The 18,669-nt window shown below is 38.8% G+C and overlaps 1 protein-coding gene across 1 annotated transcript in view; it reads right to left on the bottom strand.

Annotated features, from left to right (window-relative positions):
* ube2l3b (ubiquitin-conjugating enzyme E2L 3b) overlaps positions 1-18,390 on the bottom strand; it is a 40,384-nt gene extending 21,994 nt beyond the window's left edge. Inside the window, exon 1 of the mRNA XM_061896623.1 lies at positions 18,320-18,390. Within this exon, the coding sequence (XP_061752607.1) occupies positions 18,320-18,346 (27 nt within the window). The 5' untranslated portion in view covers positions 18,347-18,390. The remainder of the gene's footprint in view (positions 1-18,319) is intronic.
* Positions 18,391-18,669: the final 279 nt, after the last annotated feature.

Genomic DNA, 18,669 nt, shown 5'->3' with positions numbered 1-18,669 from the left:
CCAGTGGAAACGCTCCAAAGTGCTTCAAATCGGATCTTTTTGTGTACGTACGACTTACACGCAGTGTCGGCCTAAAAAAATAATTTTTTAAGATTTGTTTTTAAAATGTTAGTCACAAAAATCACAGTCATTTTAACAAAAGGGACGGAATGGCTCGGTTGGTAGGGTGGCCGTGCCAGCAACTTGAGGGTACCAGGTTCGATCCCCGTCACTAGTCACTGCCGTTGTGTCCTTGGGCAAGACATTTTACCCACTTGCTCCTAGTGTCAGCCACACTGGTTTAAAATTGTTTTTAACTTAGATATTGAGTTTCACAATGTAAAGCGATCTGAGTCACTAGAGAAAAGCGCTATATAAATATAATTCACTTCACTTCAAAAGCAACCCAAACTTCAACCCAATCCAAGCTTTACAATACTGGAAAAAAGCAATAGAAATTGCATTTTTTTTTAAATGGACAAACAATAATTATCAATGATAGTTCTTTGATGTCTTTAATCCTTTTAAAACAATAATTATGACTTATTTTACACTCAGAATAAATACAAATATAAATTAGGATGTGAATGGCATTCTTTGAGCACCCCGACAGATGAGTGGATTCAATTTAGGACCTTAGAGGTGTACCGTGATAGACGCACTGGCCTACTTGTGCCATCACATCCATATACTGTATGACTGCCATTTCTTTGACTCTGTGGATTACTTCCAGTCTATTTCAAGTTCTTCCCATTATTGCTAATGTACAAATTGGAGGCTCCCGTTAATTAGTGATGAGGGGAGAAGTCATTTAATATTTAGATGACGAAGAATCGCCAAACATGCTACACTACACACCAATGCTGGGGAAATCATACATTTTTACATGCATCGCATTTCAGACATGGACTGCTATAGAATCGATGAGTAAACGTCAATAATCGATGTATTTATTGTAAGTAAAGTAATGCCTTGCATCATGTTGCAGTTTTGCACCCATTCATTTAATAAATGTGACAGGAATAATTTTACTCTTTGTTAATACAAATGCACTTTTGAAAAGTTGTCTTGTGAAAAGTACTCAGTGAAATGTAAAACTGCATGAATATGCAGAAATTTAAGATGCATCAATAATGCATTTTTAATCGAAATGTAGCTCCTGGACCGCAATCGAATGGTACACACTGTTGGAGGATATGCTATCCGCAAGATGGGAGCTCTTGAATGTAAACAAAGGTAGACGGATCGATATATATATATATTTTTTTTCTTTACTGGCCAAAAGTTTGGACACCTTCTCATTTCAATGCGTTTTCTTTTTTTTCATGACTGTTTAAATTTAAGATTGTCACTTCATGGGTGATATGACACCTATGAAATTAAAACCCTTTCAGGTGACTACCTCTTGAAGCTCATCCAGAGAATGCCAAGAATGTGCAAAACAGTAATCAGAGCAAAGGGTGGCTATTTTGAAGAAAGTAGAATATATTTTCAGTTATTTCACCTTTTTTTTTGCACATAACTTCACATGTTCATTTTATAGTTTTGATGCCTTCAGTGACAATCTACAATGTAAATAGTCATGACAATAAGAAAACCCATTGAATGAGAAGGTGTGTCCTGTGTTGTTATCAATATTAACGATAGGTCAATTATAAGTATATGGTCGACACTAGTGTGTAGTTCAGGGGTGCCCACACTTTTTCTGCAGGCGAGCTACTTTTCAATTGACCAACTCGAGGGGATCTACCTCATTTATATATATCATTTATATTTATTTATTTATGAAAGAGACATTTTTGTAAACAAGTTAAATGTGTTTAATGATAATACAAGCATGTGTAACACATAGATGTCTTTCTTTCACAAAGACAAGTATATAATTTGGTGTATTACCTGATTCTGATGACTTGCATTGATTGGAATCAGACAGTAATGATGATAACGCCCACATTTTCAAATGGAGGAGAAAAAAAGTTGTCCTTTTTGTACAATACCACATGAAAGTGGTTGGTTTTTGGCATCTAATTCATCCAGCTTCCATACACTTTACAAGAAAAAAATTGGCGGCAAATTCCGTAGCTTGCTTGATTGACATTCACGGCACCCGAGGGTCTTGTGAGATGACGCTGGCTGCTGCCAGTTCATTATTATGAAAAAATGACGGAGAGGAAGGCGAGAAACACTTTTTATTTCAACAGACTTTCGCGCCGTCCCTTCCGTCAAAACTCTGAAGGCTGACTGCACATTTCCTATCTTCACAATAAAAGCCCTGCTTCATGCTGCCTGCGCTAACAAAATAAGAGTCTCGGAAAGCTGGCTTGCACAAGTGATGTGCACGCCAGCTTTCTGAGGGATCGATTGTGCACGCCAGTTTTCCGAGACTCTGTATTTAGTTAGCGCAGGCAGCATGAAGCAGCGCTTTTATTGTGAAGATAGGAAATGTGCAGTCGGCCTTTAGAGTTTTGCCGGAAGGTACGGCGCAAGAGTCTGTTGAAATAAAAAGTGTTTCTCGCCTTCCTCTCGGTCATATTTTAATAATAATGATCTTGCAGCAGCCAGCGTCATCTCACAAGACCCTCCGGTACCGTGAATGTCATTTAAGTGACGTCTTGGTGAAGATTGATGATCACTAATTTTTAGGTCTATTTTTTTTAAAAGCCAGGCTGGAGATCGACTGACACACCCCCCGCGGTCGACTGGTAGCTCGCGATCGACGTAATGGGCACCCCTGGTGTAGTTAAATAAACATTTTTTTGTCATCCAGAAATATATTTTCTTTTTTTTGTTGACGAATTTAGGGATCAGGTGCCTGGGGACAGGAGGACTTTAAAGCGCACCGATGATACAAAGCCTAGTTTTGTGTTTTGGGTATCTGTCCCAAAAGTGTAAAGTCAAAGCCTGGAAGTATGGTGGAGATATTTATGAAACTATCTTGCCTCCCTTCGCACTTCCTCCAAACGAGCCGAATGGAATTTGAGTAGTTGGCGACCTGTTTGTCACCAGTAACCCATATATGGTAGAAATGTACCCAAGGTGCCTTGCGCGGGTCCGCCATTGTTGTCAGTACGCTCCTTTCTTGTATCTATCCTCTTGTTGTGGGGCAGACTGGCTCATGCATGCACATGCATCCTGCACTGTTGCCATTTCTAATGCAAAGTAGCGTATACTTTTCTAATGTATATCTGTCAGTTGCCTCCATATTAAAGATAACTACAGCTGTGGAAAAGGGTGTGGCTTGGAGGAACTTTGGCATCTTTTTGTGGGTGCCCTTAAAATGAGACGGTCAGATACTAAATACTATTGTTTTAGTCTGATTACGATTGTGATTTTATAATTGAATTATTTAGTGATCTTCAAAATGTGAAGTATCAGCATTGGTATGACCGATACTGCCACAGTAACTACTGGTACTCTGTACGCACATTTGTAGTATCGCCACAAAACAATGTTAAGTATGAAAACACAAGAATAGGTGATTATTATATTTTATCCAAAGTCTAGATGGAACCATGTCACAACAGGAAGTAAGCACGTATTAAAAAGTAGATTGATAATAGTTTATCATTTAATAAAATCATACAACAGGAAATTACACAATATATTACCTCATACATCACCAGCAAAATTAGGATCAGCTTTAACACGTTTTGAAATAATTCTATTATCATTTACAAACCAAATATATTGATATGCATCATTATTCCCACACAAACACGTGTGTATATATATATATATATACATATATATATATATATATATATATATATATATATATATATATATATATATATATATCACAAAAAACATCCAAAATGTGCCATTTATATTTCATGACCTGCATATTATCAAGTATTAGTCATATAGCTATTATAAGCGCTAACGCAGAGGAACTACTTTTAGCGGTGCCGTGATCACAGAGAGCTAACTAGCTTATAAAAATAATAATAGATTGTATTTGTAAAAAGCCCTTTACATTGAGCAAACAACCTCAAAGTGCTACAGCGTATTAAAAAATTTGAATTAAAAGATAATAAAAATGCAAGTAGAACAGCCTAATAGCTAGAACTAGTATGCATATATCTAAAAAGAGGCTTTTTTCAAAAGAAGGGTTTTTAAGCATTTTTAAAAGCATCCACAGTCTGTTGTACCCTCAGGTGGTCAGGGAGAGCGTTCCACAAATTGGGAGCGGCGGAGCAGAAAGCCTGTTCTCCCTTTGTTTGTAGCTTTGTCCTCGGAGGTTGAAGGTTAGCCTGTCCGCTTAGGCTGCTATGTTGACATATTAAATTGCTGCATCGCCTCTTGAGTTGGTGAAAATTAATTCTAGGTTCCAAATCATGCCTCTCACCTGGATAGTAGAAGGTTGTGGTCATTAACCTACAAGTTGGTCAACTTTAAAACGGAGATGGCGAGAAACATACAAAAAGACGCTCGTTTACAGCATGAGGATTGTAATGAATTGTTGATGTAAAGGGAAAGATATTAAGATACCAGCAGTCTTTATCTCAGCGAGAGCAGACATCGTACAGTAAGTGATTGTTTTGTATTGTTGTCGCTCATGAAGTTTGCCATGATTAGTACTGTTGTTGTTGAAGAGAAAAAGTGAATAGTGTGATGTGGGCAAAATATCTAAATATTACATGTTATTAATGTTACTACGGGACATATATACTTACGGACTGTATACACAACATCGGAAGTTTTTTTCAGAGCATTTTATAGGCAAAATAAGATTGGGAATTACAGACAAAATTCCCCAAAAGTGCAGATCCCCTTTAACTAGATGTAACAATAATAAACGTAATGTTTTCACAACATACTAAAGGTAAACATTAATACGATTCCAGCATCAATCTTTGGACCTGCAATATTTGCGGGTAATAAACGGAACTGAGAGTATAGTTGCATTGGCGTTTTCATGATAGAAAACTGTGATGTGTGTGGAAAGAGCAATTTGACATATTCCGAGAAACTTTCTACACTTTTTTGCTGTGTCAGCTGTTAGTTTCGATGCTAACAAGTGATTATCAAGTAGAATAATAATTCTGATTGCGTTACATCAGTGTTTTTCAACCTTTTTTGAGCCAAGGCCTGAGGCACACAGAAGGCGAGCAGAAAAAAAAAAAAATCAAAGTCATTCTCGCAATCATTGGATATTAATTGAAACCATAAAAAAGCATGAATCGCTATAGCTCTTGTCTCAAAGTAGGTGTAATTTCACGACCTGTCACATAACGCCCTGACTTATCTAGAGTTTTTTTGCTGTTTTCCTGTGTATAATGTTTTACTTCTTGTTTTGCGCTCCTATTTTGGTGGTTTTTCCTGTTTTGTTGGTATTTTCCTGTAGCAGTTCCATGTCTTCCTTTGAGCGCTATTCCTCACAACGGCTTTGTTTTAGCAATCAAAAGACTATTTCAGTTGTTTTCATCCTTCTTTGTGTGGACATTGTTGATTGTCATGTCATGTACGGACGTACTTTGTGGACGCCGTCTGCTCCATGCGCCTTAAGTCTTTGCTGTCGTCCAGCATTCTGTTTTTGTTTACTATGTAGCCAGCTCAGTTTTAGTTTCGTTTTGCATTGCCATCACTAAGCTTCAATTCCTTTTTGAAGCAGCACTCGCCTTTTGTTAATTTTTGGTTTAAGCATTAGATACATTTTTACCTCCACGCTGCCTCCCGCTGTTAGACGGTCTGCATATTGTGATCACGACAAACCATTAGCTACCTCCTGCAACCTACTGATACGTAAGAGTAAAACATGGTTACTCTGCCGATCTCTAGACAGCACAGACAACCAACAATGGCACATTATTATAATTACTGGTTTGCAAAAAATATTTTTAACCGATTTAAGTGAAATTACATAATCTCCCACGGCACACCAAACTGTAACTCATGATATCCTATGGGTACAAGTATTGCTGCTGTTAGGAAATGTTCTACGTATGTAACACCTTCAATTCGCAGACAGGTCGTACAAACATCGGTGTTGTGTCATCTGGATTATTGTTCAGTTATTTGGGCTTCTGCACCCAAGGTTGAGTTTACAAAATGACAAACGGCTCAAAATAGGGCAGCTAGACTTACTCTTGATTGTTCTTATAGTTCGAGTGTGGACTGTATGCATTCTTGTCTTGGATGGCTGGAGGTTATTCATAGATTATCCAGCAGTTTATTGTTATTTATTTAAAACATTATGCACAACAAGTACCTTACAGCTATTTTTAAGCTGATTGGTTATAATGCTGATGTTCAACACTACAGCACCAGAACTTCAACTGAAGGTCTACTTGCATTACCACGACCAAGAACTCATTCAATGAAAAGCAATGTTGTATACAGAGGCATTTTATTGTGTGAATGCTCAAAACCAACCAAACTTCCTCTATTTATTATTCAAATTCTTCTCCTCCTCCAGATTTTGGCGCGCTCTACCTTCCACATTTTCCATCCGATTCGAACTGTTTCAACTTTAAACTGCACAGCCTATTCGGGAATCGCGGGCTTTCCCTCGACAAATTCCAAAAACTCCCAGATTTCCAGGTTTATCGGGCCATTTTTCAAACTTCCACCATTTTCAAATTTTTCAACCTGTTCGAAACATTCCGCCTTAAACACATTCCACCATTCTGGAAATTCAAACGATCATTTTTCCAAGTTCAAAAAATTTCAGTATTTTCCAGAATTCTTGCTTTTCTAAAGCCCTATTTCCAACCTTTTTTCCCAGAAACCACTCCTTCCATATTTTTCAACACATTTCAACCGTTCCGCCGTCCAAACATTCCTCTATCTGAACTGGAAAAACTCACGGTTTTCCTGAAATTTAACCACTTCTCAATTCAACATGTGGTTCTAGAGTTGTTGTTTTTTTTGTTGTTCAATGTAAAGTACTTTTACAAATACAATCTATTATTAATTAATATTATTATTATTACCATAGTACTTCAGCATTTCTCGAGCTACTTGAAAAAGTTCCACACCAACCATTTCAACTCAATTTTTTTTTTTTAACCATTTTCACAAAAATTCCCGCCTTACCATGAATTGATTCGCGTTGAACAAGTTGAAAAACTTATTCGGGTGTTACCATTTAGTGGTCAATTGTACGGAAGGTGCACCGAATTTTTCGGAGTATAAGTCGCACCGGCCGAAAATGCATAATAAAGAAGGGAAAAATCATATATAAGTCGCACTGGAGTATAAGTCACATTTTTGGGGGAAATGTATTTGATAAAACCCAACATTTATTTGATAAAACCCAACACCAAGAATAGACATTTGAAAGGCAATTTAAAATAAATAAATAATAGTGAACCACAGGCTGAATAAGTGTACGTTATATGACTCATAAATAACCAACTGAGAACGTACCTGGTATATTATTTTAACTGGATATTATGGTAAGAGTCATTCAAATAACTATAACATATAGAACATGCGTTTACCTATACGTTTACCAAACAATCTGTCACTCCTAATTGCTAAATCCCATGAAATCTTATACGTCTAATCTCTTACGTGAATGAGCTAAATAATATTATTTTATATTTTACGGTAATGTGGTAATAATTTCACACATAAGACGATTCTGAGTATAAGTCGCACCCCTGGCCAAACTATGAAAAAACTGCGACTTATAGTCCAAAAAATACGGTACAGTACTGTGCAATCTACTAATAAAAGTTTCAATCAATCAATCAAACCCGAAACTCCCAATTTTGGGGGAAATTCCATTCTTCAATGGGACATTTTTCATCTGATTCAAACTGTTCCAACTTCCAAAATATTCAGCCTGTTCAGGAAGTGTGCTCTACTTCCAACAATTCTAAAAATAATTCCAGGATTTTAGTTCAACTTCAGCATTGGAGCATTTACACGCAATCCCTATAGGAATTGCCTCATCTAGTTATGGAATACTCTTCATTTAAACATTGGGACAATTCCTGGTAAAAAAAAAAACAACCATTAAAGAAACATGTGAGGTCACTTTTTAGACTTAAGAGTAAATCTTTCATGTTATCAGTTTGAGAATTTTTTTTCCCCTATTTCCCTTTTTCCTTTCTTTTATTGTAACTGGATCTGCGTATGTTCTGTAACTGGACCCGTGTACTGTTATTTTTTTTAATTATTATGGGAATCCCCTTTCCTTTTATTGTAACTGGATCTGCGTATGTTCTGTAACTGGACCCGTGTACTGTTATTTTTTTTAAATTATTTTGAGAATCCCCCTTCCTTTTATTGTAACTGGATCTGCGTATGTTCTATAACTGTATCTGTGTACTGTCATTTCATTTTATTGTTTGGAGAATTTTATTTTTATTTTTCCTTTATTTTTTTTGTAACTGGATTTGTGTATGTTCTGAAACGGGACCCGTGTACTGTTATTATTTTTTTTTATTATGAGAATTTTCTTTTTTTCCCCTTCATTTTTATTTGTAACTGGATTTGTGTATGGTCTGTAACGACACCCATGTAATGTTTTTTTTATTACTATAATTATTTTTATGAGATTTTTTTTCCCTTTATTTTATTTGTAACTGGATTTGTGTAAGTTCTGTAACAAACCCGTGTACGGTTATTGTTTTTTATCATTTTGAGAATTTTCTTCTTTTTTTCCTTTCTTTTTTTAACTGGATCTGCGTATGTTCTGTAACTGCATCGGTGTACCGTTATTTAATTTTAATATTTTGAAATTTTTCCTTTTCCTTTATTTTATTTGTAACTGGATTTGTGTATGTTTTGTAACAGGACCCGTGTACTGTTATTTTTGCGAATTTTCTTCTTCTTTTTTTTCACCTTTATTTTATTTGTAACTGGATTTGTGTATATTCTGTAACTGGACCCGTGTACTATTTTTTTATTTTGAGAAAAAAAAAAAATCTCCTTTCTTTTATTGTAACTGTATCTGTGTATGTTCTGAAACTATTCTGTGTACTATTATTTTATTTTATTATTTTGAGAATGTTCTTTTTCCTTTCTTTTATTTGTAACTGGATTTGTGTATGTTCTGTAACTGGACCCGTGTACTATTTTTTTATTTTGAGAAAAAAAAAAAATCTCCTTTCTTTTATTGTAACTGTATCTGTGTATGTTCTGAAACTATTCTGTGTACTATTATTTTATTTTATTATTTTGAGAATGTTCTTTTTCCTTTCTTTTATTTTAACTGGATCTGCGTATGTTCTGTAACTGTATCTGTGTACTATTATTTTATTTTATTATTTTGAGAATTGTATTTTTATTTTTCCTTTATTTTATTTGTAACTGGTTCTGTGTATTATTATTTTACTTTGAACTTTTGAAAGGGACAACAAGAAAACTAGCCTGGCGTATGTGTGTCTGTTGATGGGGAGCCTCAATAAACAATAAACAAACAACATTGCGTTACACACACGATGATCGTGTTGAAATACCGGAAGTGACGACACACGCGCACATTCGCATCATTGCTTGGGGAAACATAACAGGAAGAGACAGAACGGCTAATTTGACTGCTCCCAAGCACGACACTGGCATCGTAATCCCAAATAAAAGGTACACAAGACGTGTGTTGCCATGCTGGAATGTTTAAAATGAAGGCGGACATGAGGGTGATGTCAGGCCACATTGTCCATCGAGCTAGTTTAGTTAGCAGTTAGCCGATTAGCACTTTGTGCCCTGGAAACTTGCAATCTTACATTAACAACATTCGAATACAATCAATGATCGGGTTGAAGAATCTGGGAATTTTGGAAGTTTGAAAAAAATGGCTAATTCATTTTGAATGGGGGAAATGCAAGAAAAAAAAAAGGAATTATGGGAATTTTTTTTAGAATTTTTGAAGTATAGCAGACTGAATATTTTGAAGTAGGAACAGTTTGAGTCAGATAAAAAAAATGTGAAAATTGTGGGACTTTGAAGAATGTCCCATTGAGTTCAATGGGAATTTCAGAGAAAATTGGGAAATTTGGGAACAGCGGGATTTTTTTTGTAATTGGTAAAAAACTTGAATGGTCTGAATGAGTTGAAATGGTTGGTGTTGGAATAGTTCAAATCGGTGTAGAAATGTTGAAGTAGTAACAGGTTGAATTGAGAAAGGGTTTTAAGGAATTCCTGGAGTTTTCGGGAAAACCGGGAATGTCTCCAGTTCAAAAAACAACTTTGTTTTTTGTCCTGATTAAGAGGAATGTTTTGACGGAGGACCGGTTGAAATGCGTTAAAAAATGTGAAAGGAGTAGTCGCCAGAAAAAAGGGTGAAAATAGGGCTGTAGAAAAGCAAAAATTCTGGAAAATCCTGGATTTTTTTTTAACTTGGAAAAAGGGAAGTTTGAATTTCCAGAATGGTGGAATGTGTTGAGGGTGGAACGGTTTCAATCGGTTAAAAAAAAGTGGAAATGGTGGAAGCCTGAATGGTCTGAATGAGTTGAAATTAGGGCTGGGCGATATATGGAATATACTGGATATATCGCGGGTTTGTCTCTGTGCGATATAGAAAAAGACTATATTGTGATATTTGAGTATAAGTCCTCAGACTCCTCACGCAGTTGCTTTTAGGTGCTGGCATCACTCTCGTATCTGCTTCTCACAGGGACATAAAACAAGCGCACCTTCTTACATACGTCACATACTGTCGCAACGTCGTACGCCCTCGCGGAGCAGACAGGTAGCGACATGGTCAAGTTAGCTGTGATGTTAGCGGTGTGGTAACAAAAGGAGGAAGAATTAATTCCCAAGAAAAACAGCACGGGCTCCATCGTCTGGCGGTGGTTTGGCTTCAAGCGGGAAGATGTTGAACAATTATGCTGCAAAAGCGTTGCTACAAAAAGTAGCAGCACTGCTAACGTGTAGCACCATTTGAAAAGTCAACCGCTAGAGAATGAAGACTGTTTGAAATTGCGCATGTAAACATCAAATGCCGAAGCAACAATTTCCAGATCAACATCGTATGACAAAAATAGTCAACAACAGAAGGAGACAACGTCCGCAGGAACCTACCACATAGCGAAGGACGTACGCTATTTGATTTCCTTTTATGCAGCTCATTGTTATTTGACAGTCATTGAAATATCTTGTGTGACATCATGCACAAAAGTGCACTTTATATGTTTTAAACTGTTGTAGTGGCGTTCTGTACAAAAAGTGCCCTTTAATTTAGTGTTGTTTTGATGTGTCATCTTAGTGACATCATGCACAAAAGTGCACTAATAGCTTGTTTTAAAATGTCTCTGACAATCTTGCACTTTCTGTTTTGGAAATGACATGAATGTTTGTGCCACTGTTTAACAACTGTTTAATAAATACAGTTTTGGACCATTGACTTATTTCCCTCGCTGCATGAAAGTTTAAAATGAGCATATATTAATGCAGTATGAAGAAGAATGTTTTAATGTAGACACATAGAATCATCATACTGCTGTGATTATATGCATCAAGTGTTCATTCAAGTCTGAGGCAAAATATCAAGATATATATCGTGTATAGTGATATGGCCTAAAAATATTGACATATTATTTAAAGTATATATCGCCCAGCCCTAGTTGAAATGGTTCAAATCGGTGGAGAAATGTTGAAGTAGTAACATGTTGGATTGAGAAATGGTATTACGGAATTCCTGGAAAACCGGGAATTTCTCAATTAAGAGGAACGTTTTCATGGTGAAACGGGTGAAAAATATGGAAAGAGCCGTCGCCAGAAAAACGGGTGGAAATATGACTTTGGAAAAGCAGGAATTCTGGAAAATCCATTTTGGTCTCCAAAACCAATCAATCCATCCTTCCATTTTTTTCTACCACTTGTCCCTGTTGTGTGAATACTATAATAATAAGTATGAATTTTGGTGTAGAAAACCATATGTGAGAATGCTATAATATTTTGGTTAATTTTGGTGTACAAAACCCATCCATCCATTCCTACCGCTTATCCCTTTCGGGGTCGCTGGAGCCTATCTCGGCTGCGTTTTGGGCAGAAGGCAGCGTACACCCTGGACAAGTCGCCACCTCATCGCAGGGCCAACACAGGTAGACAGACAACATTCACACTCACATTCAAACCCATCCATCCATTTATTTTCTATCACTTGTCCTTGTTGTGTGAATACTATAATAATAAGTGAAGTGAAGTGAATTATATTTATATAGCGCTTTTCTCGAGTGACTCAAAGCGCTTTGCATAGTGAAACCCAATATCTAAGTTACATATAAAACAGTGTGGGTGGCACTGGGAGCAGGTGGGTAAAGTGTCTTGCCCAAGGACACAACGGCAGTGACTAGGATGGCGGAAGCGGGAATCGAACCTGCAACCCTCAAGTTGCTGACACGGCCACTCTACCAACCGAGCTATACCAACATTCACACTCATATTCAAACCCATCCATCCATTTATTTTCTACCACTTGTCCTTGTTGTGTGAATACTATAACAATAAGTATGAATTTTGGTGTAGAAAACCATATGTGAGAATGCTATAATAATTTGTTTAATTTTGGTGTGCAAAAAACCCATCCATCCGTTTCTACCGCTTATCCCTTTCGGGGTCGCTGGAGCCTATCTCAGCTGCGTTTTGGGCAGAAGGCATTATACACCCTGGACAAGTCGCCACCTCATCGCAGGGCCAACACAGGTAGACAGACAACATTCACACTCACATTCAAACCCATCCATTCATTTATTTTCTATCACTTGTCCCTTTAGTGTGAATACTGTAATACTATATTAATAAATAGATGAATTTTGGGTGTACAAAACCCATCCATCCATCCATTTTCTAACAATTGTCCCTTTTGTGTGAATACTATAATACAGTGGTTCTTAATCCTGTTGGAGGTACCGAACCCAACGGTTTCATATGCGCATTCACCGAACCCTTTTATAGTGAAAAAAAAAATGTTTAGTTTTTTTCAAATTCAAGACAAAGTTATGTTTGTTTTTTACTGGTGCACAAAATGAACCGTGCATGAACATCACCTTGTTTAAAGAACAACACAAACAGTGCATGAACTCACAACAAATGACACACTTGCAAATTAGATGGAAAATTAAAGGGAAAATTGTTTGGAGTGGTATCCATACTACGCCGATAGGGAGAAGTTTTTATTTACACGATGACTTGGGTGTCCCTTGACCTCAGCGGCGGAGGCTCCGCCGAACCCCTGAGGCCGACTCAGCGAACCCCTAAGGTTCGATCGAACCCAGGTTAACAACCACTGCTATAATACGTTTATTAATAAGTAAACGAATTTTGGTGTCCATTCATTTTTTCTACCACTTGTTCCTGTTGTGTGAATACTATAATAATAAGTATGAACTTTATGTGCACAACCATATGTCTGAATGCTATAATATTACGTTTATTAAAGGCCTACTGAAACCCACTACTACCGACCACGCAGTCTGATAGTTTATATATCAATGATGAAATATTAACATTGCAACACATGCCGATACGGCCTTTTTAGTTTACTAAATTACAATTTTAAATTTCCCGCGGAGTTTCCTGTTGAAAACGTTGCGGAATGATGACGCGTGTTTGTGACTTTATTGGTTGGAGGGGACATTTTAGCCCAGCACCACACACAGCTAAAAGTCGTCTCTTTTCATCGCATAATTACACAGTATTTTGGACATCTGTGTTGCTGAATCATTTGCAATTTGTTCAATTAATAATGGGGAAGTCAAAGTAGAAAGGTGGAGGTGGGAAGCTTTTAGCCTTTAGCCACACAAACACACAGTGTTTCCTTGTTTAAAATTCCCGGAGGTGAAGCTTTACTATGGATCAGAGCGGTCAAGCGAACATGGATCCCGACCACTTGTCAACCGGCAGTTTTTGGTGAGACAATTGTGGAAATAAGTCCCCTCTTACCGGAGATCAGCGGAGCTTCTGTCGTGCTGCAGCTGCGTGGCTTCCCTCAGAAACTGGCGTCAACACACCCGTGGACACACCCCTCCGACTATCACGTACTATTTAACTCACTAAAACACTAGCAACACAATAGAAAGATAAGGGATTTCCCAGAATTATCCTAGTAAATGTGTCTAAAAACATCTGAATCGATCCCAATGTAATTGCCTTTTTTTTTTAAACTTTTTTCTTTTTTCTAGTCCATCACTCTAAATTTCCTCATCCACGAATCTTTCATCCTCGCTCAAATTAATGGGGAAATTGTCGCTTTCTCGGTCCGAATAGCTCTTGCTGCTGCTGGCTATGATTGTAAACAATGTGAGGAGCCCTCACACCAGTGACGTCACACGCACATCGTCTGCTGCGTCCGGTAAAGGCAAGGCGACCAAAAGTTGCAAACTTTATCGTCGATATTCTCTACTAAATCCTTTCAGCAAAAATATGGCAATATCGCAAAATGATCAAGTATGACACATAGAATGGACCTGCTAGAAAATCTCATTTCAGTTCATTTAAACGGGAATAGCAGGTCCATTCTATGTGTCATACTTGATCATTTCGCGATATTGCCATATTTTTGCTGAAAGGATTTAGTAGAGAACATCAACGATAAAGTATGCAACTTTTGGTCGCTAATAGAAAAGCCCTGCCTGTACCGGAAGTATGTGCGCGTGATGTCACGAGTTTCAGGGCTCCACACATATTCAAATTGTTTTTAATGGTAACCACCAACAGTAAGAGCAATTCAGACCGAGAAAGCAACAATTTCTCCATTAATTTGAGCGAGGATGAAAGATTTGTGAATTAGGATGTTGATAGTGACGGACTAGAAGAAAAAAAAAATAATAATAAAATAAAGCGACGGCTGCGGCAATGTGAGCGTTTCAGATGTAGTGAGACACATTTACTAGGATAATTCTGGAAGATCCCTTATCTGCTTATTGTTTTAATAGTGTTTTAGTGAGATTTTAAAGATTGTAAAGACATACTTCGAGGTCGGACGGCTGCGGTGAACACAAAGTGTCTCCGAGAGAAGCCGAGGAGCCAAGCTCACAGCTGCCTTTTAAACAGCTGCTGCAGGACGACGAATAATCCAATGATTTCTCCGGTAAGATATATATCACAATTTCCCCATCCAAAAACATGCTGGTTGACGTAAAGAAAACATGTGCGCTTGACCGCTCTGTGTTAAAGCTTCACAACAAACAAACACCGGCTGTGTCTCGGTGCTAAAGACAGCTGCAATCCACCGCTTTCCACTAACAGCATTGTTCTTTATATTCTCCATTATAAAATGAACAAATTGCAAAAGATTCAGCAACACAAATTTCCAAAAATACTGTGTAATTACGCCATGAACAGAGACGACTTTTAGCCGTGTTTGGTGCAGCGCTAATATTTCCTTACAGTCCGTGACGTCACGCATACGCGTCATCATTCCGCGACGTTTTCAACAATTTAGTAAACTAAAAAGGCCGTATTGGCATGTGTTGCAATGTTAATATTTCATCATTGATATATAAACTATCAGACTGCGTGGGCGGTTGTAGTGGGTTTCAGTAGGCCTTTAATAAATAGATTAATTTTGGTGGACAAATCCCATCCATTTTCTACCACTTGTCCCTGTTGTGTGAACACTAGGGTTGTGAACGATAAACAGATGCGACCGAGTATTCGTTTCAACAAGTGAGCGATTAGGCTGCATCGGTAGCAGACTCCTCAATCGATGCGAATAATCCATGAATTCCTAGCTGAATCGGTTATCGCGAGACTTTGCATGGCTTGGTTAGATTACAATATGGGCCAGCGTCTCTAAAACAACGCAAGAGCTACTCGCCAAACGCGGTAGCTGCCTAGCTGGTATTAGCACGAGTGATAAACAAGGGACAACACGGAAAATGAAGGAGGAGAACGAAAGCGCCAGTCTGACCGAAGGAGATAATGGACCGAGAAAGATTTAACGCATCGGGGAGACAGAAATCCAAAGTGTGGAAAGTTTTGGGGTTTTATACGAAGGAAGGGAAGCTCGACAGAAGCCATGCTATTTGCAAATTAGTAGAGAACATCGACGATAAATTATGCAACTTTTGGTCGCTAATAGAAAAGCCCAGCCTGTACCGGAAGTATGTGCCCGTGATGTCACGAGTTTAAGGGCTCCACACATATTCACATTGTTTTTAATGGTAACCACCAGCAGTAAGAGAAATTCGGACCGAGAAAGCGACAATTTCCCCATTAATTTGAGCGAGGATGAAAGATTTGTGAATTAGGATATTTATATTGAAGGACTAGAAGAAAAAAATAAAATAAGCGACGGCTCCGGCAGTGTGAGCGTTTCAGATGTAATTAGACACATTTACTAGGATAATTCTGGAAGATCCCTTATCTGCTTATTGTTTTAATAGCGTTTTAGTGAGATTTTAAAGATTGTAAAGACATACTTAAGAGGTCGGGTGGCTGCGGTGAACACGAAGTGTCTCCGAGAGAAGCCGAGCTCACAGCTGCCTTTTAAACAGCTGCTGCAGGACGACGAATAATCCAATGATTTCTCCGGTAAGATATATATCACAATTTCCCCATCCAAAAACATGCTGGTTGACGTAAAGAAAACATGTGCGCTTGGCCGCTCCGTGTTAAAGCTTCACAACAAACAAGGGAAGGGCACTAAACTTCCCGGAAAAATCGGGAGGGTTGGCAAGTATGAGTAGTAGCGGTGAATGTGGTGTTAGCTCTAATGTTAATTTGATATTGCCTCAAGGGCCAAATTAAATTAAACGGCGGGCCACATCTGGCCCGCGGGCCAGAGTTTGACACCCACGATCTACATCAGGGGTCGGGAACCTTTTTGGCTGAGAGAGCCATGAAAGCCAAATACTTTAAAATGTATTTCCGTAAGAGCCTTATAATAGTTTTTAACACTGAATACAACTAAATGTGTGCATTTTTAAGTAAGACCAACATGTTTAGAGTATAATAAGTCTCTTATATTCTGAAGCTAACCAATAATAAATAAAATACTTCTTACCTTTAACGTGACTTCTTGAACAAGTGCGGTAGGAAACGGATGGATGGATTAAAATGCATGAGAATGTTTTATATTTTGAACGTTATTTTTAGCACTGTGATTACCAGCGGGATTATTCACAATTATCGTGTTAAACAATGTCAGCTAAGATTGATCTGAGAGCCAAATGATAAATGATAAATGGGTTGTACTTGTATAGCGCTTTTCTACCTTCAAGGTACTCAAAGTGCTTTGACACTACTTCCACATTTACCCATTCACACACTGATGGAGGGAGCTGCCATGCAAGGCGCTACCCAGCACTCATCAGGAGCAAGGGTGAAGTGTCCTGCTCAGGACACAACGGACGTGACGAGGTTGGTACTAGGTGGGATTTGAACCAGGGACCCTCGGGTTGCGCACGGCCACTCTCCCACTGCGCCACTCCGTCCCGATGTAATCATCAAAAGAGCCACATCTGGCTTTCCACTTCCTTCTCCCCTTTTGTATATGCGGGCGGTATAGCTCGGTTGGTACAGCAGCCGTGCCAGCAACTTGAGTGTTGCAGGTTCGATCCCCGCTTCCGCCATCCTAGTCACTGCCGTTGTGTCCTTGGGCAAGATACTTTACCCACCTGCTCCCAGTGCCACCCACACTGGTTTAAATGTAAAAATTAGATATTGGGTTTCACTATGTAAAGTGCTTTGAGTCATTAGAGAAAAAGCGCTATATAAATATAATTCACTTCACTTCTACCCCCGATCTAGATGCATATCGAATCGTTTATCAGAGAGAGACGTGCAACCCTAGTGAACACTTAAGGAGCGGAATAACAATTCGGATCGCGTTACGTTCCACGCACGACGATCGCGTTGAAAAGACCGGAAGTGATGACGCACGCGCAGATTGGCATCATGGCCGGGGAAAACGAAACCGGAAGAGACACAACGGCTAATGTGACCGCTCCAAGCACGACACCGGCGCCGTAAGGCCGAATAAAACAAAAAAGGGACACATGCTGGAATGTTTAGAATGAAGGCGGACATGAGGCTGATGTCGGGCTACATTGTCCGTCGAGCTAGCTTTAGTTAGCACTTAGCCGATTAGCAGCTGGAACCTCGCCGCCTTACGTTAGCAACGTTCGGACGCGATGACGTCATCAAACCCCTCCGAACCCGCGCCGAAAAGGCCGTTAAGGGCGGAATAAAGCCGGCGTTCGCGCCGGGAAAGTGTCGGCGGGTGCCGGCCTAGCTCGCCGGCTGCCAAACACAGCGTCTTCTTGACCTCCCCCCCCTTTTTTTTGGGTAAAGACTAAAATTGACAGTTTCGAGCGGACGTCGCGTCCCGTGACCACCCACGCCGCGCGGGGGGTGCCGGCCGCCTTCTCGGGCGTCGACGCCGCCTGCGACTCCAGCCCGCGGCCAGGAGCGCATTACAGGTGACAAAAGTGGGAAGATTTACCTTGCCCAGCCTCCTGCTCGCCGCCATCTTGAAATTTCTCTAAGACTTCCCACAATGCTCCGCGCGGGAATATGGGAAGGGGGAGGGGGGAGGAGGAAGGAGGGAGGAGGAGGAGGGGGGGGTTAAGCGGAACACACTGGAAGTTGAAAACATTACGCCAAAAATAATATAAATAAAATAACGGATACTTATTAAAAATACTAATTATTACGATACATGCCTGTTAAAACTGATAGTACACCGAGCATTATAAAAAAAAAATACTTCTTGAAATATAATTAAATGTTATATTTATCAATCAATCAATCAATGTTTACTTATCCATCCATCCATCCATTTTTTACCGCTTA

This window comes from Nerophis ophidion, linkage group LG01, assembly GCF_033978795.1.
Source record: "Nerophis ophidion isolate RoL-2023_Sa linkage group LG01, RoL_Noph_v1.0, whole genome shotgun sequence".
Classification (NCBI taxonomy): Eukaryota; Metazoa; Chordata; class Actinopteri; order Syngnathiformes; family Syngnathidae; genus Nerophis; species Nerophis ophidion.
Note: the sequence above shows the minus strand (reverse complement) of the source record. Positions and strands in the feature narration are given on the sequence as shown.